Source organism: Apodemus sylvaticus, chromosome 5, assembly GCF_947179515.1.
Source record: "Apodemus sylvaticus chromosome 5, mApoSyl1.1, whole genome shotgun sequence".
NCBI classification, from domain to species: domain Eukaryota; kingdom Metazoa; phylum Chordata; class Mammalia; order Rodentia; family Muridae; genus Apodemus; species Apodemus sylvaticus.
The window spans coordinates 102962681-102985531 of NC_067476.1; the positions used below are offsets into that span (position 1 = coordinate 102962681).

The 22851-nt window shown below is 38.6% G+C and overlaps 1 protein-coding gene across 8 annotated transcripts in view; it reads right to left on the bottom strand.

Moving 5' to 3' along the window:
• Tmem87a (transmembrane protein 87A) overlaps positions 1-22851 on the bottom strand; it is a 45086-nt gene that overhangs the window by 16964 nt on the left and 5271 nt on the right. For 3 of the 8 annotated variants that reach the window (XM_052183330.1, XM_052183329.1, XM_052183328.1), the window contains exons 4-12: positions 20405-20518; positions 18139-18192; positions 17999-18043; positions 11281-11398; positions 8850-8951; positions 6361-6422; positions 5157-5340; positions 3694-3793; positions 1101-1194 (exon numbers count right to left, since the gene is read on the bottom strand). In XM_052183330.1, coding sequence (XP_052039290.1) covers positions 1101-1194; positions 3694-3793; positions 5157-5340; positions 6361-6422; positions 8850-8951; positions 11281-11398; positions 17999-18043; positions 18139-18192; positions 20405-20518 — 873 coding nt within the window. Of the gene's footprint in view, positions 1-1100; positions 1195-3693; positions 3794-5156; positions 5341-6360; positions 6423-8849; positions 8952-11280; positions 11399-14231; positions 14375-17998; positions 18044-18138; positions 18193-20404; positions 20519-21309; positions 21466-22851 lie in introns of those variants that run through there. The other 5 variants (XM_052183336.1, XM_052183333.1, XM_052183332.1 and 2 more) reach the window with 3 other exon arrangements.

The following is a 22851-nucleotide window of genomic DNA, read 5'->3' on the forward strand; positions in this document are numbered from 1 at the left end:
GTGAAATTGACAGAGGGTTAGAATTGCTCAATGTCTAAAGAGACTATACTCAGAGGGCAGGGCATGGTACAGTGTAGTTTGAAAAGCACATTACAATTATTAAGTATTGTATGGACGGGGAACTGTTGTAAAACTAAATACACTCAGTTTTCCTGAGTGTACAGAACTTAGCACTTAGCCGGGCAGTGGTGGCACACGCCTGTAACCCCAGCACTTGGGAGGCAGAGGCAGGTGGATTTCTAAGTTTGAGGCCAGCCTGGTCTACAGAGTGAGTTCCAGGACAGCCAGAGCTATACAGAGAAACCATGCCACAAAAAAACAAAATCCAAAAATCCAAAAAAACAAAAAAAAAAAACAAAAACAAAACAAAACAAAATAAAAAAAACTTAGCACTTGAATCTAACGGGTTATGACAACCTGACTTTTTTTTAACAAGCAAAATAACTGAAATGGCCCAGGAAGCCCACTTCTTCCTTGGCAATGGACTATGTAAAACTTAATTGCATTTAAGTTTCAAACCTTAAGTCTGGGTAAATAGAGAACCCTGTTGCTTTTGACTAGATGAGCTAGTAAATGGGGGAAATAAACCAAACAATTACCAATCTGGGGGTGGGTGGAAATATATATATACACACACACACACACATACATACATACATACATACATACATACATACATACATTACAGCTCATATACTAAATTTATCAAGCTCTAATAAATAAGATTAGAAAATTTGAGTTATACAAGATGAGTATCCTTAATTCAAAACCCTAAGCCCACAACAATGCAAAAAGTTTTCAGATTTTAAATTTTAGGATGTTGAATTTTTAGATTAAAGGACACTCAACCAAAAAATGGTCTATGCAAACATTCACTACAACCAAAACACTCTGAAATGTGAAGCACTCCTGTTCCCTTCCCACTTCACTCAAGAACAGGATGTTCAACCTGAATGTCTATTGAAGTCAGAGCCCACGGGCAACAGAGCAGTCCATTAACAGCCACCTGCTGACTCAAGATAGAATTAGGACACTAACTGACCACAAAAACTCAGACTAAGAAAAAAATAAGTAAGTAATTCATTCTAAACAATACTGACCCCTGTAACTCTGAGGACTCCTTCCATGCCAGAGAATAAAAGATAAAGTGCCCCTGCCACCACAACCTTGTGAAGAGTGACTCCAAGGCGAGGCCTAAAAAGGAAGCAAAGAAACAACCAATTGATTACAGAAGTAACATACTAAGTAACAGCACCAGAGGCAGAGAGAACAGAGCACCAACTCAGGAATAACATGCTCCTGAAAGGAGAAAAACCACTCCTGACTGTCTGGTTATAAATGATGACAAAAAATACTAGAACTCAAGATCTGTCCCCTTGTTATTGTAAAACACACCCACACTCACAAATACGCACACGTATACACACTCACTGACACACACTCACTGATACACATACATATAATGCACACACACATTCACAATACACACACATACACATATACACACTCTCACAATACACATACACTAACATACACATACAAACACACATGAGAAATTTGAAGCATTCAACAGTATAAAAAAACCCCAATAAAAAAGCCTGTCGCCCAGTCTTAATAACAACCAGTCTATGGCTAGTTCCACCCCACTCATTTTCCATCCCTTCACACTGTCTAGTAAAAAAAATATAAACAATATAACTATTTGTGTATGTTTTTTAAAAAACAAAGACTTTCAAAACAAACAAAAACCCATGCAGCTAGTGAGATGGCTCAGCAGATAAATGAACTTGCTGCCAAGGTTTAATCTGAGTTTAATCCCCAGAATCCACAAGGATGAAGGAGAAAACCAAGTCCCAGATTGCCCTCCATACATGCTCTTGTCAGTCCAACATTCAAGAAATCTCTATGACATGTAAAGACATAAATATTTAAATAAAATTTTAGCCATTAAACTCTTACTCTACTTGTATCTTTGGACTATCCCTCTCCTAGTCTCGAAAGAGATAGCTTCTGTCCCCACCACTTCCCCCAAACTGTTCTTGCTATGGTCATTAACACTCTTCATTCATTGAAGCAACAGTTGATTCTGATCATCTGATTCCAGTAAGAACTCCTCCTTGAGCCGGGAGGTGGTGGTGCACGCCTTTAAGCCCAGCACTTAGGAGGCAGAGGCAGACGGTTTTCTGAGTTCAAGGCCAGCCTGGTCTACAGAGTGAGTTCCAGGATAGCCAGGGCTACACAGAGAAACCCTGTCTCGAAAACAAAACAAAACAAAACAAAACAAAACAAAACAAAACAAAACAAAACAAAAAGTCTCCTCCTTGGAACACTGTCTTCAATTCCCTCAGCTACTCTACTAATGGCACTGACATTTAAATAACAGAATACACCAATCCCCAGTCTTTAACCCTTTCTCCAGATTCACTTCCGTGGTAACCATGTGCAGTGTCATGATTTAAGTAACACCTACATCTTGATGACTACAAGCTTCTACCTTGGCCCTGGCCTCACTCCACTAGTTATCTGCCAACCTCCTAAGCTTGCCATTGTGCCAAGCCAATTCCTTCATCTTCCTGGACCTAAGAAAATGGCAGTTCTTTCCTGCCCTGGGCGTAGACCAGAAGTTGGCCTCATCCCAGTTCCTCTTCTCAGTCACATCCCACAGGTAACCATCATGAAACTCCAGTATTCCACCTTCAAAGCATGCACAGGATCCAATCACACCTCAGAATCTTTCTCCAGACAGACTTTACTCAAATCTTTGCTTGGAGGTCACTAAGTGAAGCTTTCCCGGGCCGCCCTATTTACAGCTCCAAGTTCCAACTCCTGCCTGGCATTCCTTATGCCCTTTCCTGTGAACTACAGTACCTTTCACCGTATATTAGATATTTAACTCATTTACTTTAATTTTGCCTGTGTTCTCTTCCTCCACAACTGTAAGCCCCAAATCTTCCACTTGTTGTACAGCAGGGGCCTACAACAAGTGCCTGTATATGGAGGTGCTCAGTATTTTCTGGTTTAGAAAGAACTTGATGAGAACACTGCAAGGAGCAATGTACACCATGACTACAGTACTGCACGTTGGGGAAATTTTTGTTGTTTTTTTCAGATAGGGTCAATAATTGTTTTAACTAAAAAAATTAAACATTTTTAAACAATTACAGTAAGAATATTCTTTTCATTAAAAAAACAATCTTATTTGTGGGATAAAGAAGAGATGCTCAATCGTCTAGAACACTTATCTTGCAGAACCCTGAGTTTGATTCCCAGCATTTTCATGGCGGCTCACAATCATATGAAACTCCAGTTCTAGGTATCCTCACAAAAAGACAGACAGACAGACAGACAGATACAGGTGTGTGTGTGTGTGTGTGTGTGCGCGTGTGCGTGTGCACGCACAAAATATCCATAAACATAAAATAAATATTTTTATAAATATAATTTGCAAAAACATTTCACATGGTCACCAACAGAGTTCACTGTAAAAGTTTGGTTTTCTACATTATTTCCTCCACTGCAGTCTTTCTGCAGATGCACTGTGAGTTTTTAGGAAGATAAAAAGTAGCATTTCTTAACACTTAAACTGCTATAAAACTTCAGACATTTTTTCCTATCTCACTACTTCTTTCATTATTCTTTCTTTTCAGAACCAGCACTGTTTAGACAGCATTTCCTTCAGAAGCAGATACTCACTTGACTATGCCATATCCCAGACTGACTATGATGACCAGGGTGCGAGCCAGTGAGCGTTTCACTGCTGAGAGCAGCTCTGCAAGGACCAAGGCATCCTGAACTGTAAGAAAGAGAGAAATAGCACTATACTCCAGTTCAACCAAATGCACAATCCAAGTACTAGAGTGTAGGTCTCTACTACTTTTCAGAATGAACACAGTATCAGACCTACTAAAGAGAGAATATCTCTTGTACAATTTCTATAAGCATATGGCTAATATCACTAATGAACTCAGTCGTGAGCACAACAGTCTAGGTATGCTCAATTCATCACCTCACCCAACTTCCCTAAACCTTAGCAGACTTACCCTACACAGAAAGTTTGTAGTACTGAGGGAATTCCCCCTGCACTTTTTTTTCCAAACTGAACTATGGCTATAGAAAAGCACACACATACATTCTAGTGCATGTACACAGTTTTCAACCTTACACCTATTTTCAGTCTCTCCAAAGACCCAGGGAAGACCTTATTAGCATATCTTGCAACAATAATTAGTAACAGTCAGAAAGAAAATTAAAACTATTTCAATAAACTACCATACCAAATATTTTTGCAATTACCAGTCAACCTTACTAAACCATAAGAACTTTCCCATTTTCTTGGCATTACTGTATTTTACCAGGTCTTAGATGCACCCCCAAAGACACAGGTGCAAATATCTATGTGTCTTGAAATCAGGGGCATCTTACAATTAACTTGGCCATGTTTTCTTTCTTTTTTAGTGGTGCCTTGGTTATCAACCACAACTGAGTTTTAAGAAATATGATAATCATTCCTTACAGGGACACTTTTCTGTGTTTCAACACAATTATTTTTGTATCATACAAATTTTTGTACTTTACTCCTGAAATACAAAATTAAAAGGAAAACTCACAATATCAATGATTCTGTTTTGGTCATTTTAAAAGTAACTGAAAGGCAGACCTATGTAACCACCACTGACTTGAGAGAAGTTGGGATGCACCTAATTCAGCATCAAAAAGTGGTAAATACGGGGCTGGAGAGATGCATGGTTCAGCAGTTTGTAGTGCTATTGCAAAGGACTTGAGTTTGGTCCCCAGCACCTACAACCGGGTGACCCAAAACTGCTGCTCTGGTGCCATGGGGATCTGATCCCTATGGCCCCCACAGGCACCTGCACTCATGTACATGTAATATACCATCCATCCGCTCACATATAGATCATTTAAAAATATAAACCTTAAAGGAGGGGGGAAATTTGGGTCTGGTAAGATGGTTCAGTGGGTAAAGGTCCCTAAGGTCAAACCTGACAACCTGAGTTCAATGCCCAGGACACATGGTGAAGAAAGATCTGATCCCAGAAGTGTTCTCTGACCTCCACAGGCATGCCATGCACAGGAACCCACACATGTACACAAAATAAACAAATATAATTTTTAAAATGGCACCTTTTAAAACATACCAGATTCTCCTTTGTATCGGATATTCTGAAATTCTGCATAAAACACAGCTTTCTCAAACATTCCAAGAAAGATGACAGCACCAATCCAAAATTGAATTCTCAGGAGATCTCTCCAGTAGCAGGCAGACCATGCCAGCCAGAGAACACCAAATAGTACGTACACAATACACATCACCATGAAAAACTGTTATTCAATTGGGAATGAAATAAAAAGCAGAATTAGGGGCAAGAACAAAGTATTCAGATTTAAAATCAACATACAATAAATAAAAAAACCCCTCAGTTTCTACCTTCTCTTTGAAAAATAACTATCTCTAGCATGTAATACTAATAAATAAGAAAGAATGACATAGTCTAGAGCTAGAATGATGTAGTCTAGAGGCAGAATACAGGAAAATCCATCCTCAAAAGTGTCTGTTCCCTGCACTGACTGGGCCTTTTCAGCTCACAATCCAGTGATAAAATGAAGACAACAGTGAAGGCAAACACAGGCCTGACAAGCTGGGATGTAGAGTCAGGACTCAAGGAACACAACTAGGGAAGAAAACTAGTAGAGGCAAGGAAAGAGAGAGGAATCATGAACACAAGTCTGCAGATAGACCAAGGTCCTCAGCACAGGCCTATGTGCTCTGCACTCTCACATTAAGAAGATGATGTATGCTTTAGTCACTGTAAGCTGGCTCAGAGCTAGGTATATACTGCTCTAGAGCCCAAATGTAAGCTGTCAGAGGGCCGCTGAGATTCTCTCCAGGCCACAACAGTCACTGACATTTTCATCTCACAGATAAAGTGGTCCCACAGGGCTACACAAACTCTCTCAAGGTCACTGTCTAGTAAGAAGTTAAGGGCTGGCTAGATGTCTCAGCAGTTAGAAACAACTGTTGTTCTTGCAGAGGATCTAGATTGAGTTCCCAGCATGCACCTAGGGGCTCACAACCAGCCTCAACTGCAGTTCCAGGGGACCCAATGCCTTTGTCTAATCTCTGCCGGCACTAGATTCTCATATAGTACACAACAGAACAGGCAAACCACTTACAATGAAAATGTAAAATAAGAAAATCTAATTTAAAAAGTTAACACCAAAATCTCAAGTAATATTTTCTGAATGGCACTGGGACAATCCTTGAATGTGATACTGCTATAAAACAGACAATTTCATGCTAAATTAATTTATTGCCAAGGTTAAAAAGACATGTTGACTTACAATCATCAGTGGGTAGTCTTCAAGAGTAAGGTATTCATAGGGACCCTTTACTTCAACAGTCACTGGCAAAACACACATCTCAATTAATTTGATATATTCAATAATCAAATAAAACCCGATTAGTGTTTATTTTAAAATGAAATTGGTAAAACTTTCATCACTCACTTTTAAGCACTTCAATCATGGTGAAAAATGCATTACATGTAGTAACTTTTGAAAATGATAAATTATTCTTCGAGTTCATTCATGGTCCAGTCTTTTTGTTTAGTTGGTTGTTATTTTTAAGACTCAGGTCCTCCTCGTGGTCAACACTTTACAGACTGACCCTCTCAGGTCCACACTCACTTCCTTTAAAGACCAGACTGACTGGCATTGCTTCACAAAGCCATCCCTGAGCTCCCATCCAGAGCTATTTCACCTTCTTTAAATCCAAACCCTCTTGGTGCACTACTTCTTTCAGTGCAGTCCTAATATTCTTATCTTCTGTTTATCATTACTATTCCCTAATATTTTTTTACTTATTTTTTTATGATCCTGCAAGGTAGATGTCACTTGCAAATGAGAATATTTTTTAAAAAACACATTTCATAATAATCTATGTAAATAATACATCTTTCCTAGTAAAATAAGATGTGAAAACAATCTGGCAGCTTCCTAGTTATATAAGCAGAATCCTCACTCAGGAATGAAAAACCAAAACAAACCCAAGAAGAATGTGTACAAGTCCAGACAAAGCACAGCACCATTTATAAAACAGAACTGACTTTTCCCAAAACTTGGTACCAAACATTTTGCAAAAACCTGACTAAATAAATACCATTTAAGGAACCAAAAAATGTGTTACCTACAAAATAGAGAAATTTGCTTCCTTGAAGCAGCTCTACTGATGACAAGATTAACTGTTTTGAGCCAGTCATGGTGATCCAGGACTGTAATCCCAGCACCTGGAGGACAGGCAGGAGGATCCAGAGCTCTGGGATATCTCAGCTATTTACAGCCAGTCTGAGCCAATCTTTTACATTACAATAAAAGATTGATGGTTGCCAGGTGGTGGTAGAGCACATCTTTAATTCCAGCATTTGGGAGGCAGAGATAATCCTAAGTCCAAGGCCAGCCTGGTCTACAGAACAACTACACAGAGAAACATTGTTTTGAAAAGCAAAAACCAGGGCTGGAGAGATGGCTTAGCAGTTAAGAGCACCGACTGCTCTTCTAGAGGTCCAGAGTTCAATTCCTAGCAACCACATGGTAGCTCACAACCATCTGTAATGAGATCTGATGCCCTCTTTTTGGTGTGTCTGAAGAGAGGAATGGTATACACATATACAATAAATAAATGAATCTTTAAAAACAAAACAAAAAGATGGATGGTTTAAAAATGGCACTAAAAGAGCTGAATAAATTCTAGAAATAATTGCTCCATCAAACTCTGACTTAGCTGGGTTTGGTGCGTGACTTGGATACCAGTCTCCATCAAAGGTTTTAATGAGAAGATGAAAGAAGTCACTATGGTGGCACAGAATATACTCCCCGCACTTGGGAACCTAAGGCAGGAGGATTTGTTGCAAATCTGAGGCTAACCTAGACTATACAGCTAGGTCATGTCTCAAAAACAAAACAAAACATCTGGGCTGGGTACAACACTTGCATAGTATATGTGGGCACTACGTCCCATCAATCCCAGCACTGGAAAAAAAGTGAAAGAAGAGAACTTTCAGAGATAATTCCAGACTTCCAGATGGTACTGTTAATCAAATCATGCCTTAATGTGTTTCCTCCAACATACGTGCTTTTTAACAAAAAAGGAAAAAAAGAAAAAAGGGGAAAAAAAAGACATTAAATGTGAAAACAAGACAAATATTTCCAGGAATCAAAATGGGATGGAGTCAGAACAGTGCAGAGAACTGAAGCCACAGTCATGTTGGACTCTGGTCATGAAAACAAGGTATGCCAGTTTACATGTGAGCACTAAAACCAGGAAGTTGAATGAAGTGGGCATCTCTGCTCTTTCTCTATGGAGAAAATGGAAAATAAATGCCAGCAACTGCTCTTTGCCTGTTTGCTACCTGTTAGAAAAGTGTGAACCTATAGCAGCAGTTCTCAACCTGTGAGTCACACTCCCTTTTAGGGTTCAAAAAACTCTTCCACAGGGGTCACATATCACATATCCTGCACATCAGATATTTACATTACGATTCATTCATAACAGTAGCAAAATTATAGTTATGAAGCAGCAATGAAAAGTCTTATGGATGAGGTCACCACAACACGAGGAGCTATTAAAGGGCTGCAGCCTTAGGAAGGTTGAGAACCATATCTTCTAAGTTCCAGAAATTATAGCAGGTCCACCTAGAGCTGCTATCCCCATATCGCTATGAGGCAAAGTAAAACCCATTCTGAACGGGGACTCAACACAAGGATCACAAAAAACTAAAAGAAAGTCAAATAAGAAAGGCCAATGAGTCATGTATGGTGGCACAAGCCTTTACCTTCAGCATTTGGGAGGCAGAGGTAGGTGGATCTACATGAGTTCGAAGCTAACCTGATCTTCAAAGCGAGTTCCAGGCCAGCCAGGACTACAAAGAGAAACCCTGTGTCAAAAACAAAACAAAACAAAACCAAATAATAATAATCAACAAAAAGTCCAAAAAAACACAAAGAAAGCCCAATGAAATACATAAATTGGTCGGGAAAATTAACAAAGCCAAAAACTAGTCCACTGGGATAAAAACAAAACAAAATTCCATGGAGATTTGATGAACTAAAGAAGACAAAATCAATATGAAAACTGTTATTATTTATGTAATTTTGGTTTCTGTGTATATGATATGCCCACGTTATGTGTAAACATGCACACGTTTGGAGGAGAGACACACGTCAGGCAGCTTCCTCAGTTAACTCTCCATCGTGTTTTTTGAGACAGACCTGGATCTCACCAGCTATGCTGGTCGGCCAGCAAGCTCCAGGGGTCTGACTGCCTTTCCTGTGCTGGGATTACAGAGGTTTACCACTGTGGCCTGCTTTTCAGTTGGGAGCTAAGAATCCTAACTCAGCAACAAGTACCTTACTGACTGAGCCATCACCCAAACTCATCATTCTGGGGTTCTGTAACAGGGTCTCAAAGACCCCAAGCTGGCTCCAAATTCACTATGTAACCAAGGATTGTCCTCAACCCCTTGACCTCCTGCCTCCACCTCCTGATTGCTGGGGTTATGTGCCTAGCAATATTAAAGACTGTAAAAAGAAATAGATAATTGTAAAGAAATATGATGAAAAAAAACTTGTCAAATTTGAAATCTTGAAAGCCATCAAGAATTTCTCAAAACATGTACACCTCTGATTCAAGGAAAAAGAGAACAAGAATAAAATACTTCTATTAGAGAAAATCTACCCAGGCTGATCGATGGTCTAGATATCAGATTGTAATAGTAGTACAGGAAAGCTCTCATAGGAAAAAAGGTGAATTTACTCTTTAAAACTGTTTCATAGAATACAAAAGTAGGGACATTCTCCAATTCACTACATGAGATTATCATAATCTGCATGACAAATCAGTGACAATAAAAAAATAAAATTACAGGAAAACGCGTCTTGAATACAAACAATAAACAAAAGGAATTTAACAATGTATATGAATGAGAAGATATGAGTATGTTAGTGTGTGTTAAGACCAAACAAAAATTAAAGAATGGTTTCAAACTAGAAACCTGTTAATATAATGCAGCACAGCAACATACTAAGGAGAAAGCCTATATGATCTTTAAAAAAACAAACAAAAAAAACCCCACAAAAAACAAAACAAAACAAAACAAAAAAACCAAGGTCTCACTCCTTAGCCTGCTAGGTATCCCAGATTGGGTCTTGAACTTATAATTCTCTTGCCTTAGGCTCTAGAGTGCTAGGTTATATAGGTAAAGCCACCATATCTAGTCATATACAATTTTAATTTTAATTCATATACAATTGAGCCTTTGATTAGACTGAGCCTTCTTTTTTAGTATTAAAAAAAGAAGAAGAAAATAGTAAGTTGGGAAATAAGGGCATCTTTATCCAATTAAGTGCTATTCTGGGGGAAAATCTATAATACACATTGTATTTAGTAATGAATGTACCAATATTACCAATAAATTCAAAAGTAAGACAAGGATACTGTCATCATTGTTTCTACTCAATACTCTACTGAGAAAGCAAGGATAGGGAAGGAAACTACACATTACAAATTAAAACCAAAAATGGAAATCACAGAGAAACTACAACTAGTTACTACAAAATTCCAGGTAAAGACTCTCAGTTGTGTAGTTAAAGAAGAAAGTAAGATTAAAAAAAATTCTTGAGGAAGATTGTTCAGCAGGTCAGAGTACAAACCCCTCTTCCACAGGACCCAAGTTCAGATCCTAGCACCCATGTTGGGAGGCTTACAACCACTTGTAACTCCAGTATAGGAACCTTGACTCATGTGGATATAATTGCACATAAACACATAATTTTAAAAAGTCAAGTAAATCTTTAAATAAAAAAGAAAAACTCTTGATATTAAGAAATTGTCAATAATTAATTTGAAATCCCCAAGTATTAACATGGAGATTCAAGTTTTGAAAATTTAACTTCAAAACACTAAAAATATTCATAGCAGGCTCCTTCTCTAGAAACATGTCTGCCTGTATGCCAATATGCTTTCTGCTATGATAATGGACTACCTCTGAAACTGTAAGCAAGCCCCAATTAAATGTTTTCCTTTATAAGAAAAAAAAAAGTTCACAGCAAGAAAGCCAAACTAAAACCAATATCTGTGATTCATTGGAAGTATGGGGGATTGTGCCTACAGGTACAAAACAATTTCTAATTTTCCCATTTCATATTGATCATGTGTGAAACAATAGAAAATAACCAATATTTTTAAAAGACAAGAACTGAACTTACTGGTAAAAAGACTACTTAGTGCATTTTCTTTTGGTGGTTCCTTTGAGGACGAGATGCCAACATGCACGATAAAAATGTATGGTGCATCTTGCCAAGTCTGCAATGGTTCATGCATTGCCTAGGGAAAAAAAACGGGGCATTGAAACGTCAAGTCTCAAAGACTCCAGAGCACAAGTAATAACACAGTATGAGACATTGCTTCAGAATACAGCCCAGAAAGTCCTTCAGCTTTCAATCATAGAAACGGTCATCACAAGCAAGACAGCTTATACACCACACAGGAAAGTAGGCAAGATCGTGAATTGATACAACAGTCCCTTGCATTCTTGTGATACAAAGGTCTAAATTTAATGTATTTATTTTTTACAAAGAAAAACTGTAATTAAAAACCACTGAATTTAACTTGTGCTAGGATAATTATTTACATCACATAAAAACATTCTTGCCGGGCAGTGGTGGCGCATGTCTTTAATCACAGCACTTGGGAGGCAGAAGTAGGCGGATCTCTGAGTTCAAGGCCAGCCTGGCCTACAGAGTGAGTTCCAGGACAGCCAGGACTACAGAGCAACCCTGTCTGAAAAAAAAAAAAAAACAAAAAATGAAATGAAACAAAGCATAAAAACATTCTTGACATAAATACTGGGAAAAAATATATACATGAGTGTATACACACACACATACACACACACCCCTACCTAAATCAAATTCCCTTCCCCAAACTACCAAAACCTATACTGACATGGTCTCACATTTAAATAAAAGCGCTCCCCTTCACCTAGTCTAGGTGCATGGGAAGGCAGTGATTGCTGCCTCTTAAAGTCAGGCAGATAACAGCCCTTGACTCTAAGAAACAGTAACCACTGATTTCCTCACTCAGGAGGTTTTACAAACAAGACTAAAATGTAAAGAAAAAGGAGATTTGGAGATGCAGGGCATCATGGAGTTGACCTGGTGTAGCTGTTTTCAGAGGTCTTCATCATGGAGTCTTCAGGCTAGAGCTCATGGCTCCTAGGGCACTTTGTGCCTTTCAGTTCTGAAAGCATTCAGATTACCTGTGTATCTTTGCAAACTCTAGAACAGCAAAGCATATACAAGTTTGACAGAACAATCATTCTTAGATATTAATTCTGTATATCCTGTATAACTTGCAAACATCATGGTAGCCTGGCAACTACAATTGTATTCTTACTGGCAACCACCATTATATTGTTTCTAATGAGTGTATAAAAAGTCTGATTGCTTGCAATAAACAAACAGGTCTCAGCCTCACTCTTGCTGAGAGACTCTTCCAACCTGACCTGGTTTTAATTTCTACCAACCATATCGGGAGACCATGGCTTGGTAAGTAAGCACTGGTGCCTACCATGGAGGAAAGCCATTGGTCTTTCCTTCATCTGTGAAAGCAGGCACTGTTAATTAGACTTGCAGCTTGTTACTGTGATTTTTTTTTCCTTTCAAGACAGGGTTTCTCTGTATAGCCTTGGCTATCCTGGAACTCACTCTGTAGACCAGGCTAGCCTCAAACTCAGAAATCCACCTGCCTCTGCCTCCCAAGTGCTGGGATTAAAGGCGTGCACCACCATTGCTCGGCTGTTACTGTGATTTTTAAAAAAAAAAAAAGTTTTTTTTATTTATTTTGTATATATGAGTACACAGTAGCTGTCCTCAGACACACCAGAGGAGGGCATCAGATCACATCACAGATGTGTGGTTGCTGGGAATTGAACTCAGAACCCCTGGAAAAGCAGTCAGTGCTCTTAACCATTGAGCCATCTCTCCAGTCCCAATTACTGTGAAGTTAAAAGGTTTTACCCAGAGGTCTCTAGGTAAACGTTACTGATCTATGAAACCCAACAGATTTTGCACTTTATACATTTTAGTCTTATGGAATCAGTTTTTCTCTAATAACCCAAATGTCCTGCAACCCAAGAGGAAACACAGAATGCAACAGCTCTCCTGACACACAACTCCAAGTACACACAAGCAGACACATCCTCCAGCTCTGTACGGCACACTGAAACCCTGCTTTCATTTCTGCCAATCTTTCTTCACAGAGAGTGCTGAGCAATGTATAACTTCAAAGTCATAAGAATCCTGAATTCTATTACTCACAATTACTGAGCCTTTCCTGAACTTAGTCATTAACCAATTAGTGTAATAAACCATTCTGCTATTAACTCTTACATCTTAAAACTACTCTTATAAATTTCAAACTGTACTAATTTTCTAGTATAGAATTTGATAAGCGTAGTACCTTTAGCTCTCAGATCTAGAGACTTGAGGCTTGCAAAAGCAGCATTTATATGCCCTGCACTTCATTAGGCATGTAACATTTGCTATTTGTTTAATCTTAACAAACCTATCAGATAAGCAGTTACTATTGTTTGCTTTTATTTAATTGAAATAAATTTTACATATGTCATAATTTTAACAATGTTACTGAGTGTAATTCAATGGAAAGTGACACCAAAACTTTTTTTGAGACATGGTCTCTCAGGCTGACCTTTACCCTGTGCTTAAGAAATTGTTACTTCAGGCCCTTGTAGCTGGGACTAGGCAAACAGCCCAGTACTAACCCTTACAGTAGACCCTTGTTTACTGGGCAATACAACTCCATCTCTCCTTCCTACCACCACTTGAGACAACTTAACCTGCTTCCTGCTTCCAGAGATTTGCTGTCTACGGTGGACATCTCACATCAATGGTTGAATTAAACAGTATCTGTCCTTTAACATCTGACTGGTCTCACAGTTTTCAAAGTTACCTATGTTGTGGCACATATTATTAGTACTTCATTTTTGTGAGTGAATAACATTACAACTTACAGGCATAAAATCTTGTCCATTCATTTCTACTTGGAGTCTGAACCTTGAGAGAAAGCATCCCAATCCTAGAAATTCATTAAACTTAGAAACTGTTTGGCTATTGCTTATTCTTTTATACCTCTTTTCTCCTCAGATTTCCATTATATGCACACTGGTCCACATGAGAGATGCATGGGTCTCCAAGGCTTTGTTCATTTGTTTTCATTCCTTGCTCTCTAGTCCTCTGAACAGGTAACTTCAACTGACCATGTCTGGATGGGTTCTTCTACCTGCTCAAATGGTGACAGCCCTCATCAGTTTCTTACTTTAGTCAATGTTCTTTTCAGCTTCATGGTTTCCAGTTTTGTTTTGTGACAGGGTGCCACCATGTACCCCAGGCTGATCTCAATCGTATTAAACCCTCCTGTTTTAGCCTCCCAAGTGCTGGCTTAAAGCACCTACAGGAATAAGTCACTAAATGTATCTCAACTTTGTGACTTCTGCTTAGCCCTTTTTATAACTTTTATCTGGTTCTTCCTGATTTCCCTTAGCATTTTGTCCATAATTTCCTTTCATTCTTTTGAGGACATTTTTAAAAGTTCAAAGTCTTTCTTACATCTACTGTGTGAATGTCTTCAGAGGCTTTCTAGAAATTGCATTTAAATTTGACACTTGCTTTGCATAACTCATAGTTGTTTACAGAAAACAGAACATTCTAGATGAAAGAAGATCCTGCCCGTCCCTGAAGACAGAGGGAGGAGTGTTCTGAAGGTTTGTTGCTTAGTGGCTTTTCTAAACTATATTTTGTAAATTCCATACACTGTCCTATGTGGGCCCCAGCATCCATGCTTGTTCATTTGCCTGCCTGTCTCCTGCCTTCCTTTCACTGTTTTCAGTTCTGGAGGTTGAATCTAAGACCTCGTACTCACGAAGCAAGCATTCTACCACCGAGCTACAGGCGCAGCCAAGTCTGAGTTCTTGCAACCAAGTGGCTACTATTTTAATAATTTCTTAAAACATCAGGAGCTAAAAAGATAAAGAGAAAAGATCCAGTCCCAGTCCTTGCAAACTGAGGCAAGCCTTTATTCTGTGTGTGTAGTCAGAAGGCCAGCCACCATGAAAGCTAGCTGCAGTTTCTTCAAAGCATGTGTCCTGTCCGGGAATACACAAGAGCTTTTCAAAGCTCGTTTCCTTCCAAATACCTCCTTCTGCCCTTGTACTTTGCAGGTTCTGTGCTCTTACTTATTGCTTGTCTACTTTCTCTATGATGCTGCAGCCCAGAATTTTTGTCCCTAAATATTCTTAGCAGAAACAAGCAAGATGCCACTTGGCTTTGGGAATGCTGAGTCAAGCAGAACATAGGCAAGTCCTTAACCAGATTCTTCAGGGAGCTGTCACTCCAGACAAAAACACAGCCACCATCCTTGAGTAAGTTATATATTTATATCCCTGGCACCAACAATTTATCCAGGACTAAAAGCTGACATTACTCTGCCTGATCTGGGAAGTAATAGGTAGTGAGTGATTTAAAACACCATAGCAGTCTACCATAGCAATGTAGCAATTTCTTTTTTCAGTGAGATGGCTCAACCAGTTTAGATGCTTGCTTGCAGAATCCTAGTGACCTAATTTTGATTTCCCAGAACCCATATAAAGATGGAGAGACCTAGCTCCACAAAATTGTCCTCTGACTTCCACTTGTGTACCATGTATGCATCTCCCCCATCTAATATGAAAGTTGCATGTGGTAATCTAGACACAGATGTTCTACATGAGTAATTCAGTCTCTGATACATTCTATTTTCAATGATGTAATAAGCTGTGAGAATTATCACAAAGTGTAGCACGCCGTTACCGCGCAATCATGAATCAGGCTCCTCAGCACTCACCCAAATGAGCTGAAAACCTATAGCTCACAACAACCTCACAAAAATGCTCACAGCTAAAAACATTACAATCAAAATGTCCTTCAACAGGTGAACGAACACCAAAACAGTAATATAACCAGACAGAGAAATATTACTCAGTTATAAATAGCAATGAGCTATCTAACCACCAGAAAATACTTTAAAACTTCAAATGTATATTATGGAGAAGACAATCTGCAAAAGCTATATAGTCATTGATTACAATCAGGTGATATTCCAGAAAATGTAGAACTAGATAACCAGTAAAAAGATGAGCTATTTGTCAGGAATCAGGAAGGATGGAAAGATGAAAAGCAAAGAACAGAGACTTACTGAAGCCCTGAAGTCACCCTGTATAACAGATCATGGTGAAAATGTCACTGTACATTTGTCAAAACCAATAGGATACATAACACAAACATTGAACGTTATGTTAAAGAGGCTGGCCTAGAACTCACAGGGATCCACCTGCTTCTGAATGCTGGGATTAAAGGTAGTATGTCAACATGTCCTGTCCTGTCATTTTTTTTCAAGTTCTGATCAACTATATGCCAGTCACAAGAAATGGTAAAACAGGCTTTAGAGTCCCCCTAAAAAACTATCCATTTGAGCTGACCGGCAAGTTGCTAAAACTCCTCTATTCTAAGGGGTTCTCTCTGACCTGACACAGAATCACTCACTGTTACGACACTTGACAAAACCATTCAATATCAACTGTTAACAATCACAGTTGCCTGGTGTGACATTAGCAACTGTACTTACCAAGAAGCTGAACAAAATGTTAAAAGGGAAAGCAAATTATACAATGGGGAGTCTCTATGGACCCTGAACTCTAAACTATTTCTGGAAATCTAGACAGCAACATACATGTGCAGGGCTATGCACAGGCCCAGGAAAGACCTGAGAACGCCCTCATCACTCATCCCTGAGAGCTCTTAGTGCTTTAAGCAGACAGGAAGAAAGGTTAAGGCAAAAGCGTTAAACTGGGAAAGAAGCCACACACAAGGTCATGTACTATAGTAACTGAGGACAGAGGCTGTGGGGGAGGGGTCAGTGTGGACTGACAGTGGGCATAGACTTTCAGAGCTGAGAATTCTAGAGCTCATCACTAAACTGTGTAAACTGTGAATACACTAAAGCCCACCACATTTTATACTTTAAAAGGATGACTGTGTGATATATAGTATGTTTAATAAAACTGTTTCAAAGCTAGAGACACAAGGCAGGAATGTGGCCCAGGCCTGGTCTACAAAGTCAGTCAGATTTGTAAAATGAAGAAAGCCCAAAATCTAAAAAATAAAACGTTAAAATTTAAAACTTTGATAGCTTTGTGAAAAAGATGATCTAAAACAATTACTATATATTTCCTCTATATTTTAGACTGGAAATGTTTTTGAGGAATTAGTAATATGTTCGTTTAAAAAAGTCATATGCGTATGTGTTTATGTTAACGTCTACCAAATGTGTATGAGTGCCCATAGCGGCCAGAAAGAGGCATCTAGAGCTAGAGTTACAGGGGGCTGTGAGCTAGCTGAGACTGCTGGGAACCAAAGAGAACTTGGGTCCTCTGGAAGAGCAGCAAGTACGCTTAACTGCAGAGTTTATTCTCCGGCCCCCCAGGAAATACTTATAAATGACCTCCACACAACTGTATTGATAAAAATAACTAGTTTGGGCCTTATTTCAATTTTCTAAAGATTCTTCCAGTTATATTCTATCCCAGATAATTTCAGAATTTTTAACTGGTTTCTTCTTGTTTACACATATTTATTGACAGAGGGGAAGGATTCTCAAGGTATACAAGGGTTTTTTTGTTGTTCTTGTTTTAAAAAAATCTAGAATATACAAAGAATAAAATAACATTCATAGTGTCACCTAGAAACAGTCAGCACCACTATTTTTGTATACAGTTTTAGCCTTAATTTCCTTCTTAAATGTTACAACAGTGAAGGAAAACTATTCAAACATCAAACACATCCCCTATGACCCCAATGTCCTAATACTTACAATTTTGTCTCCAGTAAAGGTAACATTTGTTGCATTCTCCTTAGCCTTTAAACATTAAAACAGATAAGAAAATTAAGAAAGTTATTTCCAGTTTTTGCATTGCTCTCAAAAGTATGTACAGAGAATAATTAAACAATTACCTCCTGTTTTTCTCCTAAAAGAGGAAGTCGATGTGTAAGATCCCCAGAAAAGCTCTATAAAAAAGTTAAAGTAAAGATGTATAAATAACATATATATATATATATATATATATATATATATATATATATATGTATATATATAAATATGTAGAAATGGTTAAAGCAAAACATACACCATTGCAATAAAAAACAACAGCATCAGCAGACAAAAAAATTTCCAATGAACTACAAACGAGTGAAGAAAACCCTACTGAACATGGCCTGGCCCACAGAACGTAACTGTCTCTTGGTCTTTCCATGAGGGGACAACTGTGAATGTCAAAGCCCTAGACAGTCAGGTGTGTCATGTGGGGAGCGGGAGGGGCAGAATGAGGAGAAAGGAATAGCTGAGGTATTTTGCTTCCTCAGCAATTAGATTGTACAATTCAATGCTTACATCAGACGAGAAGGCAGGAACCCTTACCAACAGAAGTGTATTCCATGACTCTAATGACTACAGCAGACCTAAGAGTAGTAAGATGCAGCAAGCAGCTTTCTATAATTAAATCCAACCAACCCTTCTAGCTGAAGAAATGAACTTAAAGAACACAAGAGAAGAAATTACTCAGTGTTACAATTACTCTTCTGTTTGCTATCAATTTGATACCATTTTAACATTTTTCAACTTACTCCATAAGGTCTGAGCTATGACAAGACCCTCAAAGTTAATTATCAATTACTTCATTCATTTATCAATTATTAAATTATAATCTTCAATCCATCACTCCTAATAACTGAATAGATACCCTACCTTCTGGTGCACTGTTTGCTGCTTTGCAGCATTTGCTAAGTGTATCCAAGCAAATGAAACAAAGACAAAGTGAAACTGCTGTTAACAAGAACTCTTTTCAATATTCAACCTTTCCTACACCCTAAAATTTTTCCATCTAAAATGTGATGTTATCTTCCATTTCTAAAAGAAAAGAAAAAGAAATTGAATTTCAGGTCTAGACAATGGCTCAGAGGGAAAAGGCTTGATGCGCGAGCATGAGGACCCCAACTTGAAGTCCCAGCAACACAGGAAAAGCCAAGCAAGCTGGGTCTGTAACCCAGGGATGAGAGAAGCAGAGACAAGTAGATCCCATCCCAGGAGTTCACCTGCCACGCCATCTACCCAAAGCAGCAAGCACTAGGTACTAGCAATGCTGTCTCAAAAAGTAAGGTAAAATACAATGAAATAAAGTAGGAGTGATGAGGAAGACAGTCTATGTCAAACTTTGGCCTCCACATGGACAAGAACACCAGCATATACACCACAAGCTTGTGTACACACACACACACACACACACACACACACACACACACCTCACCAACTTTGAAAAACTAAAATTTCAAATAAGAAAAAGCATTATAAATGTATAGTCATCTATATTATTCACCTCTCTATATATTACTCACTCTCCACACAAGCAAGGTATAGAATTCAACCCTTTTGACTTCAGATGTATAATAAAGTCTAAAACCTGATTATCTGAAGACATCAACTAAAAAATTGCTTTGTTAAATAACTATCAACAGATGAATAGATAAATAAAATGTGTTATATACAAGTAATAGAATTCAGCCCTAAAAGGGATCAAATTTGGACACATGCTGCAACACAAGTAGGTGATCCTAGAAAACAGAGTCCATACCAAATCACTCTATGAAGTATCCAGAATTGTCAAATATGTAGGGACAAAAACTAGACTAGAGGAGAGCACGGTGCAGACAGGCTGAGTGACGGTAGATGGTACAGACTCCACTCAGTTCAGCAGGATCAGAGACTGCAACCAGACAGTGGCGATGGCTGACAATGTGAATGACAATGTGAAGGCCACCCAATCTAGCCTTCAGAAAGGGTTAAGATGGGCAATGTAACTTTTAAAAGAATCTGCTGATAGGACTGGAGAGATGGCTCAGTGGGTAAGAGCACTGACTGCTCTTCCAAAGGTCCGAGCTCAAATCCCAGCACCTACATGGAGGCTCAAAACCATCTGTAGTGAGATCTGACGCCCTCTTCTGGTGTCTAACAACAGCTACAGTGTACTTATATATAATAAATAAATAAATCTTAAAAACAACAGCATCTGCTGATAACATAGAAGAAAGTGCAGCTTTCCTTCATTGTACTGAGATCTCTTCTAGAAGACAGAACTAGCAGATAAACAATGGATACAGGAGAGATTCAGACATTACTTTTTTCCTTTACTTTTTCTCTTTCCTTCTAACCACTGTCAGAGTTTACCTGTGCTTTATAGAGTTCACTACAGTTTTGAAATAATTTTGATGATGTTTGGTATCTCCCAGACAAGCCTTTTTTTTCCTTGAGATTTTCCAAGTATGTCTCTACTTCATCTGCCTAGAAAAAACAAAGAAGATACAAAGTTTTAGTTCACCTGTTGCAAACCAAGTATTTGGAGGACAACCAAAAGAGACAAGGGTATAGTACAAATATAGCTTTGCCATTTTTAAAACCAATAGGAGAAGTCTGGAGACACTGTTCAGTTGCTCAAGTGTTTGTTGTGAAAGTACAAACACTTGAGGTTGAGCCTCAAAACCTATGTCAAACAATCTGGGTGTGGAGGGAGTCCTTGCAATCCTAGTGCAGGACAGGAGGAGACAGGCTGGTTGGGACTCACTGGCTGGCCAGCCAGCATAGCCTGCTTGATGACAGCTGGCAATGAGAGACCTTGTCTTGAAAACATGAGGGCATCTGAACGCCACTTTAGGCTGTCTTCTGGCCTGCATACATATGCACCTTGACAGACAGGCACGCACGCACGCACGCACGCCTACCTTTAAAATAACTACAGAATTATCATCTTTGACTCACACAAAAAGGGTAATTCTCTAACAATTCTAGGAAGACTAGTAAATTTTCAGACACAAAGAGTTTTTATCACATAAAAATACATTTAAGTTATGTGACCACATCAACAAAATCTACGCTTATGTTCATAAGCTTGGGGTGTAAAACTGCTGCTGCCAATCAAAGCCCATTTCTGATTTTTACAAAAGAAAATATCATTTATCAGTTCTGTAATTTTTCTCCCATACCCAAACCACGCTCATATATCATATCTACAACCATCATCTCATACTTATAAACAAGTATGTGTACATATGTGTAAATTGATTGTGTATACACACGCTGTCAGAAGCCTTGCATTTCCTGAAGCTACAGTCACAAGCAGCTTGGCTATGAGCAGGGTGGGTACTGGAAACTGAACTCCGGTCATCTGTAAGAGCAGTGCATACCAACCACTGAGCCATCTCTCCGGCCATCGCCATACTTTTACCCTGTAGCAATCCAAAATAACTACTTGTATGTCTTATGAAAACAAAACCTAAATTCTTGACTATATCACATGAAATTTCAAATGTAAAAACTTTCTAGCATTGGTTTAATTTGTGATTAAGAGAAAAAGGTCAATATTTTAAACTGAATTCTAGAACCATCATTTCCCTAAATTCTTCAGTACTTTCATTCCTTCCTGTATTATTCCAAACCTATGTACATGTATTATAACACAGAAACACAAGACACAAATATAAATTTGTAATCTTATACAAAATACGGAGTACCCATGGACGCTACAGGTTTTAGCTGGATTTACAGGCAGTTTTGAGCTGTTTGTTCAAATGGGTGCTCAAAACAAAACTGGTGTCCTCTGTTCTTAGCACTGAGCTCCCTCCATCCCAGCGTTATATGATGAAAGCAAAACCAACACTCCTGTAAAACTTCGATACAGAAGCTGGAGATATAACAGAGTTGGCCCTGTTTACCTAGCATGAATGAAGCCCTGGTTTATATTCCCACTGCACAAAATCAGGCACAGCTCAGCACTTAAGAGTACTGGCTGCTCGATGGGGCGGTGGTGACGCACACCTTTAATCCCAGCACTTGGGAGGCAGAGGCAGGTGGATTTCTGAGGTCGAGGCCAGCCTGATCTATGGAGTGAGCTCCAGGACAGCCAGGGCTATACAGAGAAACCCTGTCTCGGAAAAAAAACAAAAAAAAAAAAACAAAAAACAAACAAACAAACAAAAAAAAAAAAAAAGAGTACTGGTTGCTCTTCTGGGGGACCCAGGTTCAATTCCCAACACCCGCATGCAAGGTCACAGCTATATGTAACACAGCTATATGTAACTCTACTTTCAGGGATTCTGATGCTCTCTTTTGGCCTTTAAGAGTACTACCACATGTGGTATACAAACACATAAAATAAAATACAGAAGCATAAAATAAAATGTTTAAAGTACAATAAACACATGGAAACATATTATAATATATAAATGGGCTTATCCATTAATTTTTTAAAAATTTATATTCATTAAAAATGTTACTTATACCAGGTGGTGATAGCACATGCCTTTAATACCAGCACTTGGGAGGCAGAGGAAGGTGGATCTGTGAATTCACTGTCAGCCTGGTCTATAGAGTGAGTTCCAGGATAGCCAAAGCTATACAGAGAAACCCTGTCTTAAAAAAAAAACAAAAAAACAAAAAATTGTTACTTAAATGAATGTATAATGAGCTTATTATTGCTACTTTAAAATAATGAACATCTCAATATTTTGTTTTAATTTCTATTTAAAAATTATTTTATTATATTATGTGTATGGGTGCTTTTGCTACACATATGTCTGTGGCCCAAGTACATGCCTGGTGCCTGCAGAGACCAGAAGAGG